The sequence below is a fragment of the Gymnodraco acuticeps genome, unplaced genomic scaffold (genome assembly GCF_902827175.1).
Source record: "Gymnodraco acuticeps unplaced genomic scaffold, fGymAcu1.1, whole genome shotgun sequence".
Classification (NCBI taxonomy): Eukaryota; Metazoa; Chordata; class Actinopteri; order Perciformes; family Bathydraconidae; genus Gymnodraco; species Gymnodraco acuticeps.
In genome coordinates, this window is record NW_022989777.1 from 70,163 (window position 1) to 95,143 (window position 24,981).

Below are 24,981 nucleotides of genomic sequence, written 5' to 3' on the forward strand. Positions count from 1 at the left end.
TTTTGGGAGCGTAGGGCAGAATTAGGAGGGAATTCCGTCTCGCAGCGTTTGTGCACTGTTTTGAAATGCCGCTCCTAAATGACCCTTCTTCGATAAAGCCACGCTCGCATTGCAGATGAGACAGATGGACTTTGAATTGGAATAGATACAAAAATAATCATCCTCCCACTCGGAGTGAAAATTATATATTTTGGGCTTTTTTGCTTCTGGCGTAATTGCGGTCTTGTGTGTGTGCTGACTGTTACTCCTGTTGACACGGACAACGTCAGCGAAATAGTGCCCACTGCCCACCAGCCACGCCCCCCGACACATGGGGTCACGCCGGCCAATCGCAAAGCTTTGATCCGTTCAAGTGCATTATTCTGGCACAGGAAGTATATGTTATAGGACATTAACGAGAAAACAGAATATTGTTGTTCTTTTTTTAGACACATCTCACGATCGACTGGGAATCTCCCCGCGATCGACCGGTCGACTGGTTGGGCACCCTTGGTATAGACGGTTCTTTTACACGAGGCCATAACGGAACCGCGGAAACGGACCCCTCAAACGATAACGGGTCCCAAGGTGGGTAGATCTGCGGACCGAACGCTCTGGGGGGTCAAACGGCTCCGTGTGTACGCCCTATACGCCATAGCCCCGCCTCTCCCCACCTCTCCTGTGTCACATTGCTGATGTGTTTCGCCAACAACAACCGAGTGTTTCGAGCCAGGTCCCGGTATCTCGCAGGACAGTGCACCCAGCAGGAGCCTCCAGCTAGATTTGATCGATATGGACATAAACGCGAGTGAAGTCTAATCGGACAGAGATCAGCTGCTGCTGACGGAGACACGCCGGAGAGGGGGAGGAAAAGAGAGGCTCCGTGTATTCTTATATTATTATATAGAGTCGTTATTCATTTGTTTTAAAGCTCAATAAATAACAAATAAGACCTTTGACCAGCACTTTCTAATTTTGTCCGGAAGATTTAAACTATAACGGACATGTTGACCGGCGGAAAACAATTCTAACGGAAACTCTGCCTCGTCCCTTGGAAGAGGCGGAGAAGTGGGTGTTTTTCATCTCCTGGTGGACTACAGGAGAGATTTACAGGAGAAGCACACACTTGCCTCGGGGAGGGAGAAAAAGAGAAACAGCCAGAGCCCTGCCTCTCCCCACCTCTGCTGCTAAATCCACCCCGGAGAATAAACAGAAGGGCAGCCATGCTCGGGAAGTCTTCTTCACTGCTTTTGGTGTATTTTGTGGCAGAAGTACAGCGCCACTTACAGGCCCGGCATATGTACTACAGCATCTTGAGCGGTCTCGTGTGAACAGACACGTTTATTGAGCCGATTGCGTGTGAACAGAAGACTTTTTTTATATCGAATTCGGTTCATTTTCGTTTCCGTGTAAATGGGGCCTATGATAACATCAAGGTGTCTTACCTGGGAAAACAGATGTTGTTGCCTTGATCGATTGTGTTATTGTGTGACCTGGGATAATAGGAAATAACCATTTAAAACACCAAAGCTCTGCGAGGTAAGAAAAGTCTTTCTGTCAAAGTGTTCTTGTGCTTTTGAAGAGGGCAACGATAATGGCTACAATAATAAACATCCACATTAACGCACATTTATTATTGTGGTGGGCTGTCTGCCCCCTTCCACTGCACTACATTGATTTGGTCCCTTGTTTCTATTTCCCATTTTGGGGGTGTATCGACTGCCATCTGCTGCACGTTAAATAAGGATAAGCACCTCCTATAACCACACCTTAAGACAAACAACTATCCATTCAACCTTGAGCAATCAGTCAGAAAAACTACGATCTTTCCCTTTCTCAACTTCCTGTTAATACTTATCATGAGTTGCAGTTCTCAGTGTCTAATGTACAAAAACATGTCCCAATATGTACAGTCTCATTCAGGACATTATGACTTAGTTCAGGAGGAAAGTGTTTGTGTTTCAGCGTCACCAAGAACCTGAGCTGGCTGTGTATTTCCTTGTATAGGTTAGCAAACTGTCATCTAAATGTGATTCCTTGATGCAAAATCAACACCCTGGTACCTATCATACATTTTGGAATGAAAGACTCATGTCCTTGCATGCATTTGTTTTGGTGAAACCTTCCGTTTGTCTCAGCAGCCTTAGTACATATTTGATAACCTGGTATAGATATAGAAATGTATGGTTAAGTACGGTGGCCCCTAATGTCAAAACATTTCAAAAAACATTTCACAAGTACCTTTAGGGCCACCGTATTGATGATTTGCTGCAGACTGAAGATAACAGAGGAGAAGCTGGCAGCCAGTTAGATGCCTAATCTGGAAGGAGTCATGACGACAACATATTTTTCAGTTTCAAAGCCAGAGCTGCTACACCTTCAGGAGGTGCGGCCTTCATGTTCTGAGGTTAATGATGAGAGTGCCTTATGATCTAAACTGCTGCCCAGGGCCGCCCCTGGCCAACTTGGGGCCCCAAGCGACATTGTGAGATGAGGCCCTCCCCCAACCGACAGGAGTGAAACATTTTTTTTTGGAAACAAAGTAGGCTACTTTGCAAATATAATTCCTGTTTATTATTATTATCAACACAGTTACTTTTTTATGCAGTGAGGTAAATGGTAAATGTGCATGTATGTCGTTCAGTTTACAGGTGAATACGTCTGCATTTCCTGCCAAATACTAGCCTCAAAAAGATTAAAATATAATTAATGCAAATAAACTACTTCTACTAATAATAATAATCATAATCAATTCAATAATATAAATACTATGTTATTTTATTATAATATTGTAATGTAGTCAAGACAAAACATGCTTATGACAAAACTGATATTTCTTAAATCTGTATTCAAATGTAGTTCCCTCTGTCAGCAATGTATCAACAACTACACACATTTCTATCAGTATTTCTCTGTGTTGTTGTTGACATGATGATGATTGTTAGGAGTTAAGGGAAGAGGCTGAGCGTCACCATGAAATGTGCAAATTGACATAAAAATGAATAAAAGGGGGAAAAATGCTCCATGTTTTTTAGGCTGTAAACTTTAACTGTTATGTAAGCCAACTAGACAGACAGTGTATCACTCTTCCTCCTGTACATTAGCAGATAAAAGACATACTTGAATGAATAAAGAATGCTGGAAAGAACTGCATCTCCATTAGCCTGTATGCTATGCAGAGGCTGCCCTCTTCATGTCGTGAATTGCAGCAGATGTTTTAATATGGCAATTGGCAATTTGACTTATACAACATTCGCAAGTTGTACATTTGACTCATACAATAACCCACCTTCGAGTGATGCTCTAGTTTCTTCATGTTTTTTTGTTTTTCCCTCTTGCTTGCTCCGGACTGAAACTGTCTTTTCACCGACATCTCTTCACCTGCACTAGTGGCCGTATCAAAGTGGTGACTGGTCAGATGTCGATTCATTGCAACGGTGTCGGGTTACAGACGTGCTCCCCTTTGTCACCTCTCACTTACGCGGCGGGTGCGCGGAGAACTGCGCACAGCAGCTGAGGACCTCTGGGCGAGGCCCCCTGCGCAAGGCGGGGCCCCATGCAGCCTGCGTGATTGGCCTGTAGGGAGGGGCGGCCCTGCTGCTGCCCTAGGACTCAACAGGATTGGTTATTATGTAAAGGTATGCTGCAATTGACATGGCATTACAATGACATGGGTGCTATGTACTGATCCTAAAGGAGCTGTGTACACTCTGAATCTCTTTTCTTACACGGCAGCATGCAAAGGCTTCAGTTTGGAAGTGAAATTACTATAAAACCTAATCTAAATCAATTTATTCAAACTACAGCTGTTGTAACAGATACTTGTTTATTTTTCTGCCATGAACCAGGATGTTGTATGACCTTTGTGTGTGGTGTAAGGGTGTGTACTGTCTGTCACTGAGAACCAGCTGTAACTGTGCTGAAGGAGATTGTTTCGAGGAATTTTGTTAATTCAGAAAAACAACAGCAGGCTATTTTTTCAGATTTTTAAGAGGGTGGTCAAATAAAAAAATCCTGACCCTTTCTGTGATTATTCAACATTTCGTGTTCAATAATAAATGTTATCACCCTGACACTAAAACACTTACAAATAATCAGGGTATGATTCATACATACAGTACATACACCGACCATGTTTTCTGTATGACATAAGGTTGAAATAGGCGCCAATGACTAAATAATAATGAACCTGCCACCAGATGCAGATTAAAACTAAAGCTGTGCTGAAAATGTACATGTATTAAAATTGTGAAAGTAAAAGTTGTCAGAAAAGTGTGTAGTTAACTGATATATAAAAAAACGATTTAAGTACAGTATTTATTTATATAAAAGTATTTGTACTTCACTTCTTCCCACCTCTGTTAATAAGAAATAATATGACTAATGAAGGTCTCTGTTTTGTTCAGACATGACAGACACTAATCAGAAAATAAATACTAATATTGCATTTATGTCAAATATAACATGTTTATTGTATGTAAGCAGTGGAGAGACTCTTATACAAGCTATTTCTAAGGATAGGGACCGTAATCTATGATTCAGTTTCTGGTGAAAGTGCTTTCAGTTCATGTTTCCTTATGGTGAACTTCACAGTTCCACAATCTTTCAGATCTTTAGTGTCAACGGTATTTTACACCGAATTCACCGTTATCAGAACTGCAACGTTAAGTTAGTAATTTGTTTCAATGGAATCACAATGGCCGTTGAAGTTGTGCACTAAACTGTTTCTCTTCAAACAGCTCTATTTTTTAAAGTATTTTTTTCAGTATCGTAAATGTTTTTAGAAACAGTGGCATAATTGTTTCATTTCCCACAGACACAGATTTAATTGAAGGCAGCGCGGTCTTCTTATAGAGGTTTCATGGTGTAATGGTTAGCACGGTTAGCACTCACCCAGGACTCTGAATCCTGCAATCCGAGTTCAATTCTCAGTGGAACCTGATTTTAACAACTCGTTCATTAATAATACTTTCGTTTATCATATCATGAATGTAAAAAGTGAAAAATTATCCTCTTTAATCCGGATATACGACCTCTCTGTGTAACTGTACTAATACTACGACTAAATGTTATACAAGATCGTGAGGGCAGGCAGATATCATCTCCCTTTAATTTTGAATATAATTTCCATTTTCATAAAATAATGGACGGAAACCAATGGGACATTTTCCAGACACTGCAGGGAGGTCTCAGTCTGCTGCATTCAGGCACCGCGGCTGCAGACACACAGAAGATGATCCACTGAAGAAAAAGAGCATGCAACTGATCACAAGCTTTATATATATGATATTTTCTGAATAAAGACATTTTCAGAATTCCAAAAACAATGTAAATCAGTGTTACTCCGGGATCAGATGAACACCATGCTTCATGGATATAATCAAATAAGATCCAAAAATGCATGCAGGCTGGCTACGTGCTGAGTATAAAGAAAGTCAGGGAAAACTGTAACATTCAGCAAGCCTGAACAGACACGATGTTTGCTTCCATGAAATGAAGCTCTCTATGAGAGCATGCCTCTGTCATTTTCACTGTCTTGTAAATTCAGAAATACAACGACAGACTTTTTATTAATGAAGTCGTTTCTGAGAGTTTTTGAATTTATTTAGAGAATAAAAACAGAGATTTTTTCATGTAAATGTCCTCATCATTCTGAGAAAATGGTCTTGTGAATACAGGAAAGCGGGACATATTTTGCTCAAGTGAATGTATACATCTTTCATAATTTACACAATTGATAAACCACACTGAGATGGCAAAAGAGATTAAGGATAGGATCTGATATGTTGTTCTGTGTACATCCAAGGACAGCATTCACAGATATCCTCTGAATCCTCTGAATTTATGGACAACATAATTACATCTGAAAGCCCCAACTCTACTATGAGACGGTTCCTGCTTTGTGGATGCTCCCCCTGTGGTGCACAGCACAGCGTCCTGTAGCTCTCTCCTTTGGGCAATAAAGTCTGACTCTGTTGCATGTTCCACACTCTGAATCCAGTCTGACTTGGCAGAGCACGCACGTGTTCATGAGAGATCATGAAATGGCAGAAAATACTTCTAACCGGAGAGACGTGATGTAAGAATTACATATTTATTGTTTACACGTCATATGAATGAAATGATTGCCATGATAATACAACAGGAGAATGTAATGGTGTTTGGCGATTAGGCCCCGGTTTGCAAGATAATCATTCAGGAGGGAAAGCACCGCTCCGATGAAATCCCCGGGGTCTAGACACTGGTGTTGGTGATGAGTAGGTGAGACCGGTCTGAAGGAGGAAGGTTTAGCTTTGTCCTGAAGGAGACAGGAGGCGAGAGGGGTGGAGGCGGGTTGCGTGTGATCATCTGCAATGACAACTGACAGGGAGGAAGAGCAGGCATTTAAGGAATTTAGCATGTGCAGCGATTGGCTGCTGAGGGGTGACGCCCTCATATTTAATGAGGGGGGAAGGGAGCCATAGAGTGACGTGTGAGTGACTCGAGTTAGGTCTTCCTTATTGAACTTGCGCTAAAGCTTTCATTTCTTCAAATCGTTATTCTTATTTTATGAAGTCACTGTTTTCTCATTTGCAGGAATATTTTAGAGAATTTAAGCCATCCAATATTTTCAATAAGAAATTAGCCTTTAACTGGAAGTGTGACTCATGCAGTGTTGTAAATATGCACTCTTGCAGTATATTCATATTTTGTGTAAATATTGTCTCTATTTTTTATTTGTTAAAATGTTTTTTATAATAGTACTATTCTTTTCTCCTTTCTTTGAAAAACATATTCTTCTTTATGTGTCTTTGTATGCACCATTCACACTAAAACAAATTCCCCGTATTCCTCCTTGGTAATAAAACCAATTCTGATAATGATTGATAACAATTGTGTATTAATATAAACGTTGTCTTCAAATGATTTGTAAAAACTACCATGTCGATTTATTTCTTGTGAGGAAAGCATTTGGTTTCAAAATGTAAATGTGCATCGGTAGTTATAAAAGAGTTATACACAAGGTATTATTTATTACACACAGCTATCATCATTTATGAAAATAGCTAAATATCTTTGATTCCTAATTTAAAGCAAGTGTACCTTTTCCTCCTTTGTGAGACCTCTCTGGGGGTGAGAGGTCAGGTCTTTCACAAAGGCTACATACGACTCCCTGTTTAGCTTCTGCACAGAGATACCACACACAGGCTGAGGTTTAAGAAGTACTCAGATCTTTAGTAAAAGTAGCAATACTACATTGTAAACAAATTTAAGTCCTGCATTTAAAATTGTACTCAAGTAAAGCGACAAAAGTATTGGCATAAAAATATACTTTAATTACAAAAAGTAAGGGTGTTCATTTGACAGTATGGCCCATATCAGATACATTTGATATTTGATACATTTTTGTATTGTAATTATTAATGGATCAGTGGCGAGCCGTGACTTTTATACCTAGGCCCTCTGACCCCCACCCCTTCCCTCGAAAAAAAGAAGAGTTATTACGTCACAGCCTTTAAGTCTATGGTCACAGCGTATACTTCAGCGGAATATCAAAACAGCGGCCCGGGGTGCAAAACCCATCAATAACAGCGACCCTCTACCACACAGAACAACACCATTTATATAAACACCTATCATGACAGGGCACCCACAGCCCAACAAACTCTCACTCCCTAAACGTCCAGGAGCGACGCTTGGTCAGGGTGACCGTGGCGTGCAGTTGTGACGCGCCGAGGCTCCTTCAGCTTCATAAACGGACTCAAAGAGCTTTCAACTGATTGCAATGTATTCCCATCGGCGGCGGTATTTGACGCTCATGGAAGCACCACATCCGTTTATGTCGGCAGCCCTTAAAGGCAATGTGAGCGTCCATTCCCATTGGATAACGGATAATTGTACACCCGGAAGTAAGTATTCTTCTTGCTGTCGATTGATTTGACAGTGATATCTCCACTACTCATCGACTAAAAAACACCAGATTACCTTTGTTAATTAAACAACATTGATAGGTTTAAATTGTGTACAATGCTTTTGTGTTTTTCCCCTTCAATTCTGAGAAACAACTTGTTTTCTCTGAAATGTGGAGCGCCAAAGAGACTACACTACCCACAATCCCCAGCTATTGTTGTGACGAATAAGTGAGAAATGGATTTAACTTCTGTTAGACAGCTATATGCCATACATTTTTGCATACATTCAAAAATAAATATTTATTCAGTATGATAGCTGTCTAACAGAAGTTAAATCCATTTCTGACTTATTCTGACAATGTACTTAACCCCAAATAAAAGAACCCAATAAAAAGAGTTGTTAAATAATAGTGAAGTCACGTTGTAATAACAATAACTCATCTCTCTCGACTTTTATTTTTCAGCTTTGCCAAAAGCCACTGTGTCAAGTGTCCTTCTTGGGTTGCCGTCCGGAGTTCTCCAATATGGCGGACCATCTCGCACATGCGCATGGATGTATAATAAGAACTGGATACAACGTGGGAGGCGGGGCCTCATTCATTCCTATGAGAGTTGCTCAATGGCGCATGATGACAAAATGGCCCAACGTTTGAGAGAGCGAAACGTCACAGATTACCCGGCATGCCTGAGAAGTACCGTATGTGCACTCATAGAGCATGTGCAACTTTAACCACGCCGCCCAAAAGGCTCGTTCACATAAGCACGTCAATTTGCGTACACGTAACAGCACCGCGTGTTCATGACAGCATGGTACTGGATTTATATTAACGAGGCGGCAGTTAGCAGCTAGAGGCTAGCTAGTAAATTATGCTAAATTACACATCAATCGTTATGTACTTTTATATTACGCTGACATCAGGATCTAGTGATATCCAAGCAACAGAGCTTCATTTAGCATGATACTTGTGTGGGTTGTACATGAAATCACTTGGTAATATATAAAAATGTATATGTTGAAGCCTGTTATGATCAATTGTGAGTTAAAACTTTATCTAAAAAGTAAAGCTGATGATGGATTACTGTGGTGGAGTTAAAATAACAATAGCCTATTTCTTTTTGAAATGTGATGGAGTAAAAGGATAGTAACTGTGAATATTCATGTTAAGTAGCCCACAAGTAACTAAAGCAATTGCAAGTGCAATAAGAAGCTACAGGAACGTTAATCTACGTCGGTAATATTAACTTTATTTAATACAACATTTACGGTACAAGATTTACATCATACAGCCCATGTAGTATAATATTTTACAAATGATGAATTACAGCAAACATGTGCAATATATCCATTATTACAGCTCCGTGGGATGGCAGTAAGGCGATATGGTCCGTTGTTATTGTGCATCCATGGGTTGAGATAAACGCATGTAGTGCTGAACACGTAACTTGAACGTGCCGGGTGGCGCGGTCCCGTGGGTTAGATGCGCGTTCATAATGCCGAGGGAAATAACTCTCAGAATAACGTTATTAGCACATTTTTACAACTTGAGGAACGAATGTTTTTAATAAGGGCTATACAAACGTTCATACTGGGTAGTTTATTTATTTAAAAAAAAATATCCAATGAGTTACAGACCACTCTTTCCCAATGTAAGTCAATGGGAAAAAGTGTTTCCGGGCCCAGCAACCTAAAGGAAGTGTAGTACCGCCGTTTGACCAGCACGAATATTCTCATCAGACTCCGGCGCACTTCCTGGGGGCTTGGGGGACAGGGGGACGGATCGGGTAGTGACACGGACAAAATGACTAACCATCATGCAACGCACTAGCAAGACGTTGATCGCAATTGCGCAGGTCTGCGCAGGTCTCGCTTGTCTCAAACAAGCCTCTTCTGTTACTGTCCTTTCTTCTTAGAGGAAGTACATAAACACGTAACTCTGGATTTGTTTTAATGTTTGAGGTGCAATAAACGACACAGCAGCTTTTTGGCATATTAAAACTATTATTTTCTGCCTCGCTCATGAGATTAACAGCTGACAAAATTACAGCCTCGCCTACTGATTTTAATTTAACCATATAACGAGCCCGATTCACGATTTCAAATGTGTGCTCTAAAATGATATTTATAAATGACTATTATCATTATTATAAGCAAGACAATAAATGGCAAAGATATGTAGAAAATAAACGTATTTAAGATACGTTCATAACAAACGTAACGTGGGAGAAAATACGTTTCTAGCTAAACGTAATTGAGAATGTAGTTTAGTTCTGTGGGAACATGATTTTTAGGAGACAGGGTTGGACTTTTTTGCATGAATTTATGTTTCATCCAATCACAGAGCTTGTTGACTTATCACAAGGTTTGTCGCAAAGCGGACAGGCGTCGTCACAACAATAGCTGGGGATTGTGGGTAGTGTAGTCTCTTTGTCGCTCCACATTTCAGAGAAAACAAGAGAGGTTTCTCAATACTCAAATTTCCCCTCCTCGACTCCTCGGTCCTCTGGTAGTGACCTGGAAATGAATTTCAGCGCGCCATGTTGAAGGACATCTCATTTCTCTAAATGCATATCGAGGACCGAGGACCGAGCATCGAGGAGGCTCTCTGGAGGAGCTATAACCGAGGATACACTGATGGTTCCTCCACGGCTCCTCCGCGGATGCATTTCCGGGAACGGTGGAGGCGTGACGCACGCAAGCCCCCAGGAAGTGCGCCGGACTCAGATGAAAATATTCGTGGTGGCCAAGCGGCGGTACTACACTTCCTTTAGGTTGCTGGGCCCCGGAAACACTTTTTCCCATTGACTAACATTGGGAAAGAGTGGTCTGTAAATCGTTGGATATTTTTTTTTAAACTACCCAGTATGAACGTTTGTATAGCCCTTATTAAAAACATTCGGTCCTCAAGTTGTAAAATGTGCTAATAACGTTATTCTGAGAGTTATTTCCCTCTGCATTATGAACGCGCATCTAACCCACAGGGCCGCGCCGCCCGGCACGTTCATGTTACGTGTTCTGACCATGGATGTATAATAATAACTGGATACAGCGTGGGAGGCGGGCCTCATTCATTCCTATGAGAGTTGCTCATTGGCGCATGATGATAAAATGGCCCAACTTTTGAGAGAGCGAAACGTCACAGATTACCCGGCATGCAGGCCCGGTTCCAGAACAAAATGACTCAGGGTGCATCTGAGATTAGAGAGGGTGCAGTGGTAAAGTGCTATTTTTATAAGTGGGGAGTGGACCTAACACCCTCTATCCTCACCTTCTCTAGGGGGATCCAGGGGCATGCTCCCCCGGGAAGATTTTTTTTTTAAATATTGAAGTTATAAGCATCAATCTGGTGCACTTTGAGAGCAAAATGAAGAGATCTAAGGATACATCTCTCAACATCCATATGAAACAGAACTGTAAAGTAAACAGATTTACTTTTTCTTTATGGATATTTTACAAATCACTCCCCTTTTAAGACCGAAATGTCTACATGCATAGCAGAAGATGGCATCTTTTTTACAGGAATATTTCAGCCAATCTCTGTTTTGGAACCATGAGCTGCAAAATGAGCGCCTTACCCCACTGTACAGGCGAGTTGGGTACTTTTTTTAAATATACCTGGGCAGGTTCTGTTTAGCTGAGGTCCTCTGGCACTTGCGGGCCGCCGAGGAGTGGCGGTGTTTGGGGCAACGAAGACGGCTGCGGCTAGGGTGACCAGATGTCCCGCTTTGCGCGGGACTGCACAGCATTTTCACGACTTTTGGTGCGTCCCACAAATTGAGACGATGTCCCGCATATTTCATTTTGATTGGCTAAAACGCTTTTCTAAAATCAGATTTATCCAATGGCTGTTGAGAAAGCAGGGAAGGCTATCATCACAGGGGTGTGTTTGCTGTCAATCAATCTGTAACACACGGCGGGTGCTGGTCAAGTGTTAACCAATGAGAGTTAACACGGCCCCGCCAAACAAATAACAACAACGAAAGTCAGTCAATAATGCAGGCGACGCAGCAGGTTATGGAAAAATGGAGGAAACTGAAACTACAGCTAAGAAGAAAAGAAGATGCACATACAACAAAGACTGGGAGGACACTTATCAGTGGGTGAAGCCAGTGCAGGGTGACTCTCAGAGAGAGTTTTTTGCAAGTAATTTTTACAATTTCACATGGCGGTGAATACGACGTCAAAAGACACAAAGAATGCGATTCTCACAAGAAACGTGTCGCTCAAAAAGAGACATCCCACTCTATGGAGACATTCCTACTCAAACCAAAAAAGTATGGCCACTCAGACAAGGTAACAGCAGCAGAAATAACCAGTGTTTACCATACAGTGCAACACTCCCAATCATACCGGTCAAATGACTGTGGTAACAAGCTAGCGCCGATTTTTCCAGACTCTGAGATAGTAAAGAAAATGTTATGTGGACGTACAAAAGCAGCTTGCCCCTGCCTCTGTGGAGAGTTGTTTGGCAGAGTTAAAGACAACAGTGGCTCTAGGTGGCAAAATAGCCCACACACTGTAGGGGGGGGGGGGGGGGGGATACTAAATTGTTACTGCATTTTGACTTGACTTTCTGTCATTGTTTATTGGATGCTGTTGAATAGATCAAATTAAACAGAATAGAAATAGAGATTTTTTTTCCGGGAGGGGTGTGTGCTGTTGAGAGGGTGTCCCACATTGTCCCACACAAACATACTCCTTGTCCCACATTTGGTTTGTTGGGACCTGGTCACCCTAGCTGCGGCTGCTCCGCCTCCGTGGGCGAGGCGGGCAAAGCTGGCGAGTCGGGCGGGAGGATGTTAGTGTCCACGACAGTGGCCGCGGGTAACGTAATGTCCCCATGATTTGAACTGGTATTACCTGCAGTAGATGCAGTGTTACTGCTGGCGATAAGGGCTGGTTGTTTTAACCATTTTCTGATGGCCATCATTGACTGCTGTGTAAGCACCTTGCAGATGACGAACGCGCAGCGGCACAGCACAGGTCACACGCACCTGACATAATAACGTTACTTAGGCTACCGTTTAAATTGACAAAATAAATGCAGCAGACAATGTTATTTAACCACAATTACAATTTACTTTATTTCAACTATATTCTTATTATTACTGTTATTATATATGTAATCTTTTTCACTTTGAATTTTTTTTTTTTACTTAGAATTTTTTTTTTTCACTTTTAATTTTACAAATGAGGGTGCATAACGACTCAACTGAGGGTGCAATGCACCCTTATGCACCCCCGTAGAACCGGGCCTAAGCGGGAAAGACTAGCATGTTGCAAAGTACGATCTGGCACTGAGGTGAGAGTGAAGGGGGCCTATATACTAGTCAGAGTTCCCGTTAGAATATTTTTTCACCGGTCAACATGTTGAAGTTGAAATATTCCGGACAAAATGAGAAAAGTGCCGGTCAAATGTCTTCTTTGTTATTTATTGTGCTTTAAAACAAATTGATATGATTCGATATTAAACAAACTAATTATAGTAGATTAACTACATTATTCAAAAGTGAACAGTAACTTACAATAACACGGGAATAATAAACGGAGCGCTCTCCCTCTCCTGACAGCCCGTCAGTATCATGCAGCTCGCGGATCAGTAATGAGTGACCCGACAGTAAAACTAAACATAGCCTATCTATAACTACGGTAGTTTGAGAGGTCATAGCTATGTGTGATATTCTAACCTGGTGTGTGTTTTGTTCCGCTCACCGCTGCATGTGATCATGCAGAGCTGCGTGTCCACTCGTCAGCAGCAGCTGATCTCTCTCTCCCGTCAGATTAGACTTCACTCGCGTTTATGTCCATATCGATCAGATCCAGCTAGTTCTAGCTAATGATATGACTACCTGCTTATTAAAAGACACCTAAACAATAAGCGTCGCTATGCAACCGGGTGAGGCCGCAAAGTATAGCGCAGCATTATGCATTTGTTTACATGCCCACCGGAACCCCGAGGCATTACCAACAGATCAACGCACAATCAACCCATACAGGACATCTCTTTCTCCACATTAAGTGTTAGACATTAGAATTGACTATTCTTGTCTGTCACATACTCTTTTGTCTGTCACATAAATGGCGCAAGTTGCGCAACTGATATGGCATTGCGGAAATTATTTTGAACGGACACTTTGACCGGAGAGATTTAGATTTGCCGGTCTTCAGCATATTTTACCGGTCGTAGTCCGGTAATTACCGGCTAACGGGAACTCTGATACTAGTGGAGCTGAAGGGTGCAACAGAGAGTGAGAGAGAGAAACAGGGTGTGACTACCAGGTGACTAAGGTGACTGAGAAATACTAGTGCAGAAAATAGGTGAGTGAGGCAGCAGACTGTGACAACCACTGGGAATGATTAACATCTGTACTGATGTAAGAAGTGCCATAACATGAGGGGCACTCACCGGCCAGGCTTAGACAGTCAGCACAGTCGGTCCAGGAGTATCTCCAGGCCAGGTCCAGGGGCCCCTCCCCCCTGAAGGTTTCCACCTGGGTATCAGCTCCAAACTCCAGCAGAGTCCTCACCGTCTCCAGGTGACCCCACCCGGCCGCCAGGTGCAGGGGGGAGTAACCTGCGGGACCGAAAGCAGCAGGCTCATAGCTCCATCACTTCAGAAGAAGAAGTCCTGTAATGTCTTGGTCTTGTGTTTCCCTTGAGTGGTCTCCATTCTATAAGAACCCCCGCCCTCACTCATCTGTGATGATTCGCCTACACCCAACGGCTCCTTAGATGAAAACCACTATAGAAATAAATTGCAATCCATAATCTTTCTATGTATCCTCCCTGTATCCCCCGCTGGGAACCACTGCTCTAATGTATGATGGTTGCTACAGGAAACTCGGCACCAGGACCAGCAGGTTCAGGAAGAGCTATCACCTGGCTGAACTCTAAACAATGATAGCTGACCCCCCCCCCCCCCCCCCACACACACACACACACACACACACACACACACACACACACACACACACACACACACACACACACACACACACACACACACACACACACACACACACACACACACACACACACACACACACACACACACACACACACACTCCCCCCTGGAAACCCAGACTGACTGAATTTGACTTCATATTATTTAAAATGTCAATAACGGTCTGTGGTATATTCATATTTATTGTCGATAGTGATAATGTATATTTTTATACTTTATCTATATTGTATTCAAATACTTTACTGCTGTTAATCATGTTTATATACACTGCTATAATCACACTCTCGACCTTGTTCTGACTTATGGTATTGAAATTGAGCAACTATTAGTCGAACCGCATAATCCTGCTTTATCCGACCATTTCTTAGTAACTTTTGAAGTACTGTTACTAGACTACAAAGCATTAGTCAAAAGCTCCTGCAGCAGAAACCTATCTGTTAGTGCTATAGCCAAATTTAAGGAAGAGATTCCACCAATACTTAACTCGATAGCATGTCTGCATGTAAGGGAGGAAACTTATACAAAATATACACCACCCCAAATTGATCATGTTGTTGATAGTGCTACAGATGCGCTGCGAATACAATTAGACTCTGTTGCTCCTTTGAAAAAGAAGAAAATAAAACAACATAGATTAGCTCCATGGCATAATGCCGAAACCCGCAAAATAAAGCAAAAGTCGAGACCACTTGAAAGGATGTGCTGTTCCACTAAACTTGAAGAATTTCGTTTATTTTGGCATATGACATTCTCAATGAATATAAGAAAGCACTGTGTAAAGCGAGAGCAGCCTACTACTCTTCATTAATAGATGAGAATTGTTGTGCGTAGACGGCTCTGCTAAAGATTCTTCCCTAGTTTAGGTTTTATGTTCTGTGTTTAGATAGGTTCCTGTTTTATTTTGATAGTCTTGTCTACCCTCATGTGTCTAAAGTACGTTTCCTGCCTGGTCTGTTTTCCCGCTGTTGTGATTGTCTAAAGCAGGGGTGGGGAACCTCCGGCCCCCGGGCCGCATACGGCCCGCGAGACCATTTGGTGTGGCCCTCGAGGTAATTTATAAACACACGCAAAAAATACCGCAAAAATAATGAAACATTTCCTCTTAAGGGCCATTTCAATGTTTTCAACATCCTCCGAGGGCCGTACAAATTATTGATCTCTACTTAAAAATACTAAAATCACAGCTCACTCATTTCACCTTTCTTTCATGCTGTGCAAAGAAAAAGCAACCTCTTAATCCAGATATCTTGCCATGACTCACTCATGCATGCACGTGCACGGTTGTGGCATGACCACCAACACAGAAAGATATGGACACAATATGTGTGCAAATGTATTTAGACTCCTGTGAACATGATTTAAGTGGGGGGGGGGGACCTAACCTCCTCTAGGGGGGTCCGGGGGGCATGCTCCCCCGGGAAGATTTGTTTTTTTTAAATGTTTAAGTTAAAAGCATCAATCTGGTGCACTTTGAGAGCAACATTAGGAGATCTATGGATACATCTCTCAACACCCAGATGAAACAGAACTGTAAGAAGATTTTCTTTTTCTTTATGGGTATTTTACAAATCACTCTCCACAACTTTTTTTTACTGTCATATAGTATTTTATACCTGTTTACTTTATTCTCTTATTTGTTTTATAACTATAATGATCATATAAAGATGTGCCTTTACCTCACTGGTTGTAGAAAAAGCTTCTTATTCGTTAGCATAGCTAGCTAACCAGATGCTAATAACAACAAAGTTATTGACTGTATGATCAGTATGACAGATCGCCACTGGGCTTACAACTAAGACACAGCCACGCAAAAACTGCAGCATGTGTACGGCTCCTTATCGGTACTGCAATTTTTGGAAGTGCCGGAGCGGAGCTAGCGTTCTGGTGCTCCCCGTCAGAACTACACCCCTGTCAGACGATACATATACCACATGATGACACGTTGGGCTTGTGTTGTGTTCAAGGACCCTGACCTTGGCCAGGAAAAACAGGCACTCACATGTTTCATTATTTTTGCGGTATTTTTTGCGTGTGTTTATAAATTACCTCGAGGGCCACACCAAATGGTCTCGCGGGCCGTATACGGCCCGGGGGCCGGAGGTTCCCCACCCCTGATCTAAAGGAAGTCTTTAGTAAAGCTAGGGCGAGTACACTACCACCCCATCGGTCTTATGATTGTGCTATAGTCTTGTTGCCAGGATCCACGATTCCCAAGGGCCGCCTGTACTCCCTGTCAGCTCCAGAAAAGGGGTCCATGAAGGCAGGACTCGTCCGACCGTCTTCCTCTCCTGCCGGAGCGGGCTTCTTCTTTGTGAAGAAGAAATATGGTTCGCTCCGTCCCTGCATCGATTACAGTCCACTGAATGACATCATGGTAAAAAACAGATACCCCCTCCCTCTCATTGACTCTACTTTTGACCTATTGCAGGACGCTAAAGTGTTCACAAAGCTGGATTTACGCAACGCTTCATCTGGTAAGAATAAGGGAGGGGGATGAGTGGAAAACTGGATTTAATACCCCAACAGGACATTACGAGTACCTCGTAATGCCTTTTGGGTTAACTAACGCCCCAGCAGTTTTCCAGGCACTGGTCAATTATGTACTTTTTTTTGAGTTTTTGAACGTGTCTGTCTTTGTGTATTTGGATGACATTTTAATCTTCTCTCCTGATAAGGAGACTCATGTGCAACATGTCCACCAAGTACTACAGCGCCTACTGGATAATCACCTGTTCGTAAAAGCAGAGCAGTGTGAATTCCATGCATCAACTGTCTCATTCCTGGGGTTCATCATTTCTCCTGGACAAATCCTGATGGATCCTGCAAAGGTCAGTGCAGTGGCAGACTGGGCCACCCCCACCAATAGGAAGAAGGTACAGCAGTTTTTGGGGTTTGCTAACTTCTACAGACGATTTATTAGGAACTTTAGCTCTGTTGCTGCTCCCCTTCATGCACTGACCTCACCAGGGGTTAACTTTGTGTGGGGCCTCAGGGCCGAGGAGGCTTTTAATGAGTTAAAAAGAAGGTTTACCACAGCTCCCATACTAACTGTTCCTGATCCTCAACGACAGTTTGTTGTGGAGGTGGATGCCTCCAATGATGGGGTGTGGGCCATTCTCTCACAGAGAGCGGCTGGGAATCATAAGATGCATCCTTGTGCCTTTTTGTCTCGCAAACGATCTCCCTGCAGAGAGAAACTACGACGTCGGAAACCGAGAGCTGTTGGCAATCAAGATGGCTCTAGAGGAGTGGAGGCACTGGCTTGAGGGGGCGCCACAGCCGTTCTTGGTTTGGACCGACCACAAGAACCTTCAATACATCCGCAAAGCTAAGAGGTTGAACTCACGCCAGGCCCAGTGGCAACTTTTTTTCAACCATTTTGACTTTACATTGTCTTTCAGACCCGGGTCCAAGAATGGCAAACCTGACGTCCTCTCACGCCTCCATGACCCAGAGCCCATGGCCAATGATCCAGAGCCAATCCTTCCACTCTCCCGTGTGGTTGGGGTGGTGACATGGCCTATAGTAGATCAGGTGAATGGTGTCAATGGTGAGGGGCCGAAACCTAGTGGCTGTCCATTGGACAGGCTATTGTGCCTGAATCCATGCGGTCACAGGTTATTCATTGGTCTCACACATTACTGCTCACTTGTCATCCAGGGGTCAAGCGGACCATATTCGTCGTCTGACAGAGGTTTTGGTGGCCTTCCTTGGTTAAGGATGTCTCCGAATATGTGGCTGCCTGCGTAGTTTGTGCCAGGAACAAGACATCATCAAAATCACAGATGGGACTGCTGCAGCCTCTCCCCGTTCCCAGCAGGCCCTGGTCTGACATTTCGTTGGATTTTGTCACAGGTCTTCCTCCATCCAAGGATAACACCACTGTCCTCACTGTAGTGGACAGGTTCTCTAAGATGGTCCATTTTATTGCCATGCCAAAGTTGCTGTCAGCTAAAGAGACTGGTCAGGCGTTATTGACTCATGTTGTCCGTATTCATGGTATTCCCAGAGACATTGTGTCGGCGGAGCTTTTCGGGCATTCCTGTGGAGGTTGGGGACATTGAACCAGAGTGGTCAGTGTTCAAAGTCTCTATTGCCAAAGCCGCGGCGGGTAGCTGTGTTCTCAAGGTCTTAGGTGCCTCAAGGGGCGGTAACCCTCAAACCTCCTGGTGGACACCGGTGGTCAGGGAAGCGGTCCGACTGAAGAAGGAGGCCTTCAGGGATTTGTTATCCCGGGGGACTCCCGAGGCAGTTGCAAGGTACAGAGAGGGCCGCAGCCTCAGCCGTGGCCGAGGCAAAGCAGCGGGTGTGGGAGAAGTTCGGAGAAGACATGGAAAAGGACTTTCGGGTGGCACCAAAGTTGTTCTGGAAAACTGTCCGACACCTCAGGAGGGGGAAGCAGGGAACCATCCAAGCTGTGTACAGTAAGGATGGGACGTTGTTGACCTCAACTGATGGAGTGTTAGGGCGTTGGAAGGAACACTTTGAGGAACTCCTGAACCCGACAACTTCGCCCTCTATGTTAGAGACAAAGCTGGAGTATGACGGGGGATCAACACCAATCTCCCGGGGGGAGGTCACTGAGGTCGTCAAACAACTCCACAGTGGCAAAGCCCCGGGGGTGGATGAGATCCGCCCAGAAATGCTGAAGGCTCTGGGTGTTGAGGGACTGTCATGGTTGACACGTCTCATCAACGTTGCGTGGAAGTCGGAAACAGTACCGAAGGAGTGGCAGACCGGAGTGGTGGTTCCCCTTTTCAAAAAGGGGGATCAGAGGGTGTGTGCCAATTACAGAGGCATCACACTACTCAGCCTCCGCGGGAAAGTTTACTCTAAGGTACTCAAAAGGAGGGTCAGGCCGATTGTTGAACCTCAGATTGAGGAGGAACAATGCGGATTCCGTCCTGGTCGTGGAACGATGGATCAGCTTTTTACTCTCGCAAGGATCCTGGAGGGGGCCTGGGAGTACGCTTATCCGGTCTACATGCGTTTCGTAGACTTGGAGAAGGCGTATAACCGAGTTCCCAGGGAGTTACTGTGGGAGGTGCTGCGGGAGTATGGGGTGAGGGGGTCTCTACTCAGGGCCATCCAATCTCTGTACTCCCAAAGTGAGAGCTGTGTCCGGGTCCTCTGCAGTAAGTCGGACCCATTTCCGGTGAGGGTTGGCCTCCGCCAGGGCTGCGCTTTGTCACCAATCCTGTTTGTAATATACATGGATCGGATTTCGAGGCGTAGTCGTGGGGGAGGGTGAGGGAAAAATGGAGCCAGGGAAAGGAACGTTTGGGGCTCTCTGCTGGAACTGCTATCCCCGCGACCCGACCACGGATAAGCGGGAGAAGATGGATGGATGGATACCAAGAAGTCAGTTAAGTCGCTTCTGCTGATTCAAAATGCTGCAGCACGTGTACTAACTAGAGTTAGGAAAAGGGATCACATTACTCCTGTTCTGGCTGCCTTACACTGGCTCCCTAGAACACAGGGTAGAATTTAAAATTCTTCTTCTCACCTACAAAGCCCTTAATGGGCAGGCGCCATCTTACCTTAAAGAACTCATTATACCCTACAGTCCTACTAGGGCATTGCGTTCCAAGAATGCAGGGTTGTTAGTTGTTCCTAGAGTCTCTAAAAGTACAATGGGACCCAGAGCCTTTTCTTATCAAGCTCCACTTTTGTGGAATCAGCTTCCAGTTTGTGTTCGGCGGCAGACAACCTATCCGTTTTTAAGAGTACGCTTAAGACCTTCCATTTTTTTTTTTTTTATAAATCTTTTTATTAGTTTTCGCACAGATATCAAACAGACATTTTCAAGACATTACATGTAAAATACTGTGTTTTCCTAGTACAGTTGACAAATAAACACAAACCCCAATACCCCGCAATCTCATTCACACAAACATACAAGGGGGGGGGGGGCAAGGAAATAAAAACAAAATTAAATAAAGCTTGAATATTAAATAGTATTTCAAAGAAAAAGGGGGGGGGGGGGATGCTCTGCTGAGAATTAAGTATTGGGTTCTTCACCAATAGTAAGGGTGTCAATGTGGTCCAGAAAAGGCTGCCAGGTGTCATGGAACGTCGTCAGGGCGCCCCTAAGGGAGAACCTAATCCTCTCAAGCCTGACGCAATACAGGATTTCATGAATCCATCTATTATGGGTGGGAGGGGAGGAATGTATCCATTTAAGGAGAATAAGCCTCCTGGCAAGCAGAGTGGTGAATGCGATAACTCGTTTTGAGGTAATGGGTGCATTGGGCATCAGAGGAATTCCGAAAAGGGAAGTGAGGGGGCTAGGGTCCACTGTCTCACCTAAGACCTCCCTAAGTGAATCAAATATTGCAGACCAGAACTCCGATAGTTTAGGGCACGACCAAAACATGTGCAGTCAGCCGGAGATTGTTTACATCATTACATGTGTCAGACCTGTCAGGGTATATCCTGGCCAGCTTAGCGTTAGTGTAATGTACTCTGTGCAGAATCTTGCACTGCAGTAAGCTATGCCTTGCACATATAGAAGAGGTGTGTACCAGGTCTAATATACGTCCCACTGATTATCTGACATGTAAATCCCAAGGTCCTGGTCCCATACAACTCTAAGGGAATTTAAGCAAGTAGGATTTATCTTAAAAATGTTATTATATATAATGGAGGTGAGCTTCCTTGAATCGGTCTTAAGTGATAAGAAATAATCAATTATCGAATCAGGAGGCTGGCCTGGAAATTGGGGGTATTTATTTTCCACAAAGTGCCTGATCTGAAAGAATCGGAACAAGTGAGAACTTGGAAGGTCAAATTTGTTGGCTAAATCTGCAAACGAAGGGAAAACACCACCAGCATAAAGGTCGTTAATAGACCGCAGGCCTTTGTCTGACCAAGTCCGAAAGACAGGATCCGAGCACGACGGGAGGAAAAGGTGATTGCGATAGACCGGGGCTAGACCTGATGACGCTTGTAAGCCAAACTGCTTCCTAAATGACCCCAAATATTTAAAGTGTTAGTTACAATCGGATTGCGAGCAACTTGTTTAATTGGAAAGGGCAATTGAGAACATACCACCGACCAAAGTGGGAGACTCGAAGAGGAAGCCTCCATCTGGGCCCATCGAGGGTGTTCACCCTGTGCCAAATTAGTGTTCCAAAAAAGAAGCTTATTAATATTACATGCCCAATAATATTGGCGGAGATTAGGCAGGGCCAGGCCACCTTCAGACTTAGGGAGTTGAAGAACTACTCTTCCGATACGAGCCCTCTTGTTGCACCATAAAAAAGAGTTAATCTGCTGGCCAAGTGCTGAGAAAAAGGATTTATTTATAAATATTGGAATGTGTTGGAAGGAATATAAGAACCGAGGTAGCACCACCATTTTTATCAAATGAATGCGTCCCATTAAGGAGAAAGGCAAGGAGGACCATCTAGCTAAGTCTGCTTTGAAGCGCTCTACTAATGGACTAAGGTTCTTGGCAAAAAGCTCAGTAAACGATTTAGTAATATGGATACCCAGGTATTTGAATCCCTCTGAGACCTTCTTAAAAGGAAAGAGAGCTTGGGGAAGTTTTTCAGCGAGGGTGTTAACAGGGAAATATTCGCTTTTCTGGAGGTTGAGTTTGTAGCCAGATAGCTTTTTAAATTGCTCTAAAATGCTTAGAATTATAGGAAGGGAGGACGATGGGCTGGAAATCTACAGTAAAAGGTCATCTGCATACAAAGAGAGCTTATGCAAAAAACCGAAGCACGTGATGCCCCTAAATCCTTCCTCACTACGAAGCCATAAGGCTAGAGGCTCGACGGCGAGCGCAAATAATGACGGAGATAGAGGGCAACCCTGCCTATTTCCGCGAGAGAGCGAGAACAGACCAGACTTAACACCGTTGACGTTAACTGAAGCCACCGGAGATGTATAGAGGAGTTGAATCCATGAAACAAAGTCCCTGCTGAAACCAAATGTGTTAGGTACATAGAACAGATATCCCCACTCTACTCTGTCGAATGCCTTTTCCGCATCCAAAGAGAGAACAACTTCAGGGGAACTAGTAGAGGGAGAATACATATTGTTAAACAACCTTCTGGTATTAAAAAATGTGAGCTTAAGTCTGTTTGTGTATGTAAATGAGCTGTGCAGTTCCTCTGCTGTCATTGGCCGTCCGGACCGCTCAACATCCGCGGGGATTGGACAGACGTCGCCCAACCCCTGCTCGCTTCTGCCACGTCATCCGGGGGAGGAGTATAAAGGCTGAGCACGGACAACAGTCGGGAGGCTCTGTATTTTGTGTCAGATGCCTCAACCCTATCCTTGTGATAAGCCTTCATTCTGTGAATTCTGAGATTTAGCGTGTGTCTTTGGTATTAGCTCCACTGATTAGCAGTGTCTATAGTAGGGTTCTAGGCGAGCACACTGAGTAGCAGTGTGTCGTCGGGTTCTGTGTTAGCGTAGGGATTTTGTGTGTGTGTATACTGCTTAGATCCAGGTTGATTATCACCTGTAGACCAGCATTCCTGTGTGTTTATACTGCTTAGATCCAGGTTGATTAGCACCTGTAGACCAGCGTTCCTGTGAGTGGATATTGCGTAGAGCCAGGTGATTAGCACCTGTAGACCCGCACCAGCTGTGTGTTTCCACAGTCCCGTTTTGTTTATTGCTTGTTTCCACTTGAGTAGTGAGATTTGTTTTTCTTTCTATAGCGGGGCAACTCTCTTTTGGAGACCCTTTGTGTTGTATTATAGTGACAGATTGACCCGTGTTGTGGGGCCAATCTGTGTGACCATCATTTTGCCTAGTTTCAGTGACAATAAAACCACCGGTAACAAATATACCAAATCCAATCTGGTCGTGTCGTTTCCCGTTTGTACCCTAGCCAAGTGGGAACGTAACACAACGAGCAGCTAAGTTAGACCACTCAGTAATGTGGCAAGTTAGCAGATGGGCCGACCATAGCTACTGTGTTTTATAGCAGTGCATGCTACCTCTGTTTAGCGGCAAGATACTTCTTAGCTTCCTCGACAGATGACAGCCGAACTTTGTCTCCATTCTCCGCCGTAATCATCAGCTTGGCCGGGTACTGGAGAGCAGGCCTGAGTCCGAGTTTATACAGCTGCGCCATCACCTCGCGGTACAGAGCTCGCTGCATCACAACCTCTGGAATATAATCTTCGTAGAAGGCAATCGGTTTCCCCTCGTACCGTAGATCCGCTCTCATTTTCCGGGCTTCACGGATTACTCTTTCCTTGGTCTGGAAGTTGTGAAATCGGATGATGACAGGCCTCGGTCTTTCCCCAGGCTTCGGCTTCGCGGCTAACAACCTGTGAGCCCGGACCAGTTCAGGAGAAGTAGACAGGATTTGGTCCCCCAGAATCTGGGGTAGTAGGTCGGAGAAGAAGGCGGTTGGTCACGGGCCCTCAATCGACTCCGGGAGACCAATGATGCAGATATTCTTGCGGCGGCTGCGGGCCTCGAGGTCTGCAGTTTTCGCCCGCAGCTTAGCATTGCTAGCGGCTAGCTCCGCGCATGTAGCTTCCAAAGTCGACAGGCGCCCGTCGACCAAATCCGCATTCGACTCCAAAGAGGTAATACGCTGCCCATGATCAGAGATAGTCGCATGAATCAGATCAATTTTGGACTCGAGTGCGGCGATGACAGTTTTGAATTCCGTTGAGAGGGACACTTTATGGCTCTCCAACAAGCTGGTTAGCGCCTCCAGTCTTTCTTGACTTGTTTTGCGGGCTTTGATGGCATGTCTCCTTAAGGTATAAAGTTGCTCAGCTGTTATATATCGACTAGTGTAAGTATGAAGTGAGTAATGAGGTTTCTACCTAATAAAAAAGTTGGAAGCGAGGGAGCGGAAGAAAACACGTCTACTCCTCACTCTTCATTCCGGAAGAGTCCAAGACCTTCCTTTTTGATAAAGCTTATAGTGATAAAATAAAATAATCTAATAAGAGTGCATTGACGTAGATACGTTGTGCCTCATCACCTATACATTTTAGTTCTTACTCTTTCACTTAAATCCTAAAAACTTAGATCTTATATTTAAAACTTTATCCAAAACCTTTCCCCTCTATGACCTCTCGAGGTTCTATTAGAGGGTAACAGGTTGCAGAGATGCCTATTCCGGCCGGGGAGTGTGGAACGTAGTCACAGACCTACTCCTCACCTCT

At 43.9% G+C, this 24,981-nt stretch overlaps 1 protein-coding gene and 1 long non-coding RNA gene across 2 annotated transcripts; one reads left to right on the forward strand and one right to left on the reverse strand.

Annotated features, from left to right (window-relative positions):
• Positions 1 to 5,776: 5,776 nt before the first annotated feature.
• ankrd45 (ankyrin repeat domain 45) lies at positions 5,777 to 17,179 on the reverse strand. Its single transcript, XM_034219864.1, has 5 exons — positions 17,029 to 17,179; positions 14,276 to 14,443; positions 14,091 to 14,098; positions 7,063 to 7,143; positions 5,777 to 6,000 (listed from the first exon to the last, which is right to left on the reverse strand). The coding sequence occupies exons 1-5, from the start codon at positions 17,177 to 17,179 to the stop codon at positions 5,794 to 5,796; spliced, it is 615 nt and encodes a 204-aa protein (XP_034075755.1). The 3' UTR covers positions 5,777 to 5,793.
• Positions 17,180 to 22,943: 5,764 nt separating this feature from the next.
• Positions 22,944 to 23,649, forward strand: LOC117548557. Its single transcript, XR_004569350.1, has 2 exons — positions 22,944 to 23,294; positions 23,350 to 23,649. It is a non-coding gene; the product is annotated as an uncharacterized LOC117548557 (long non-coding RNA).
• Positions 23,650 to 24,981: the final 1,332 nt, after the last annotated feature.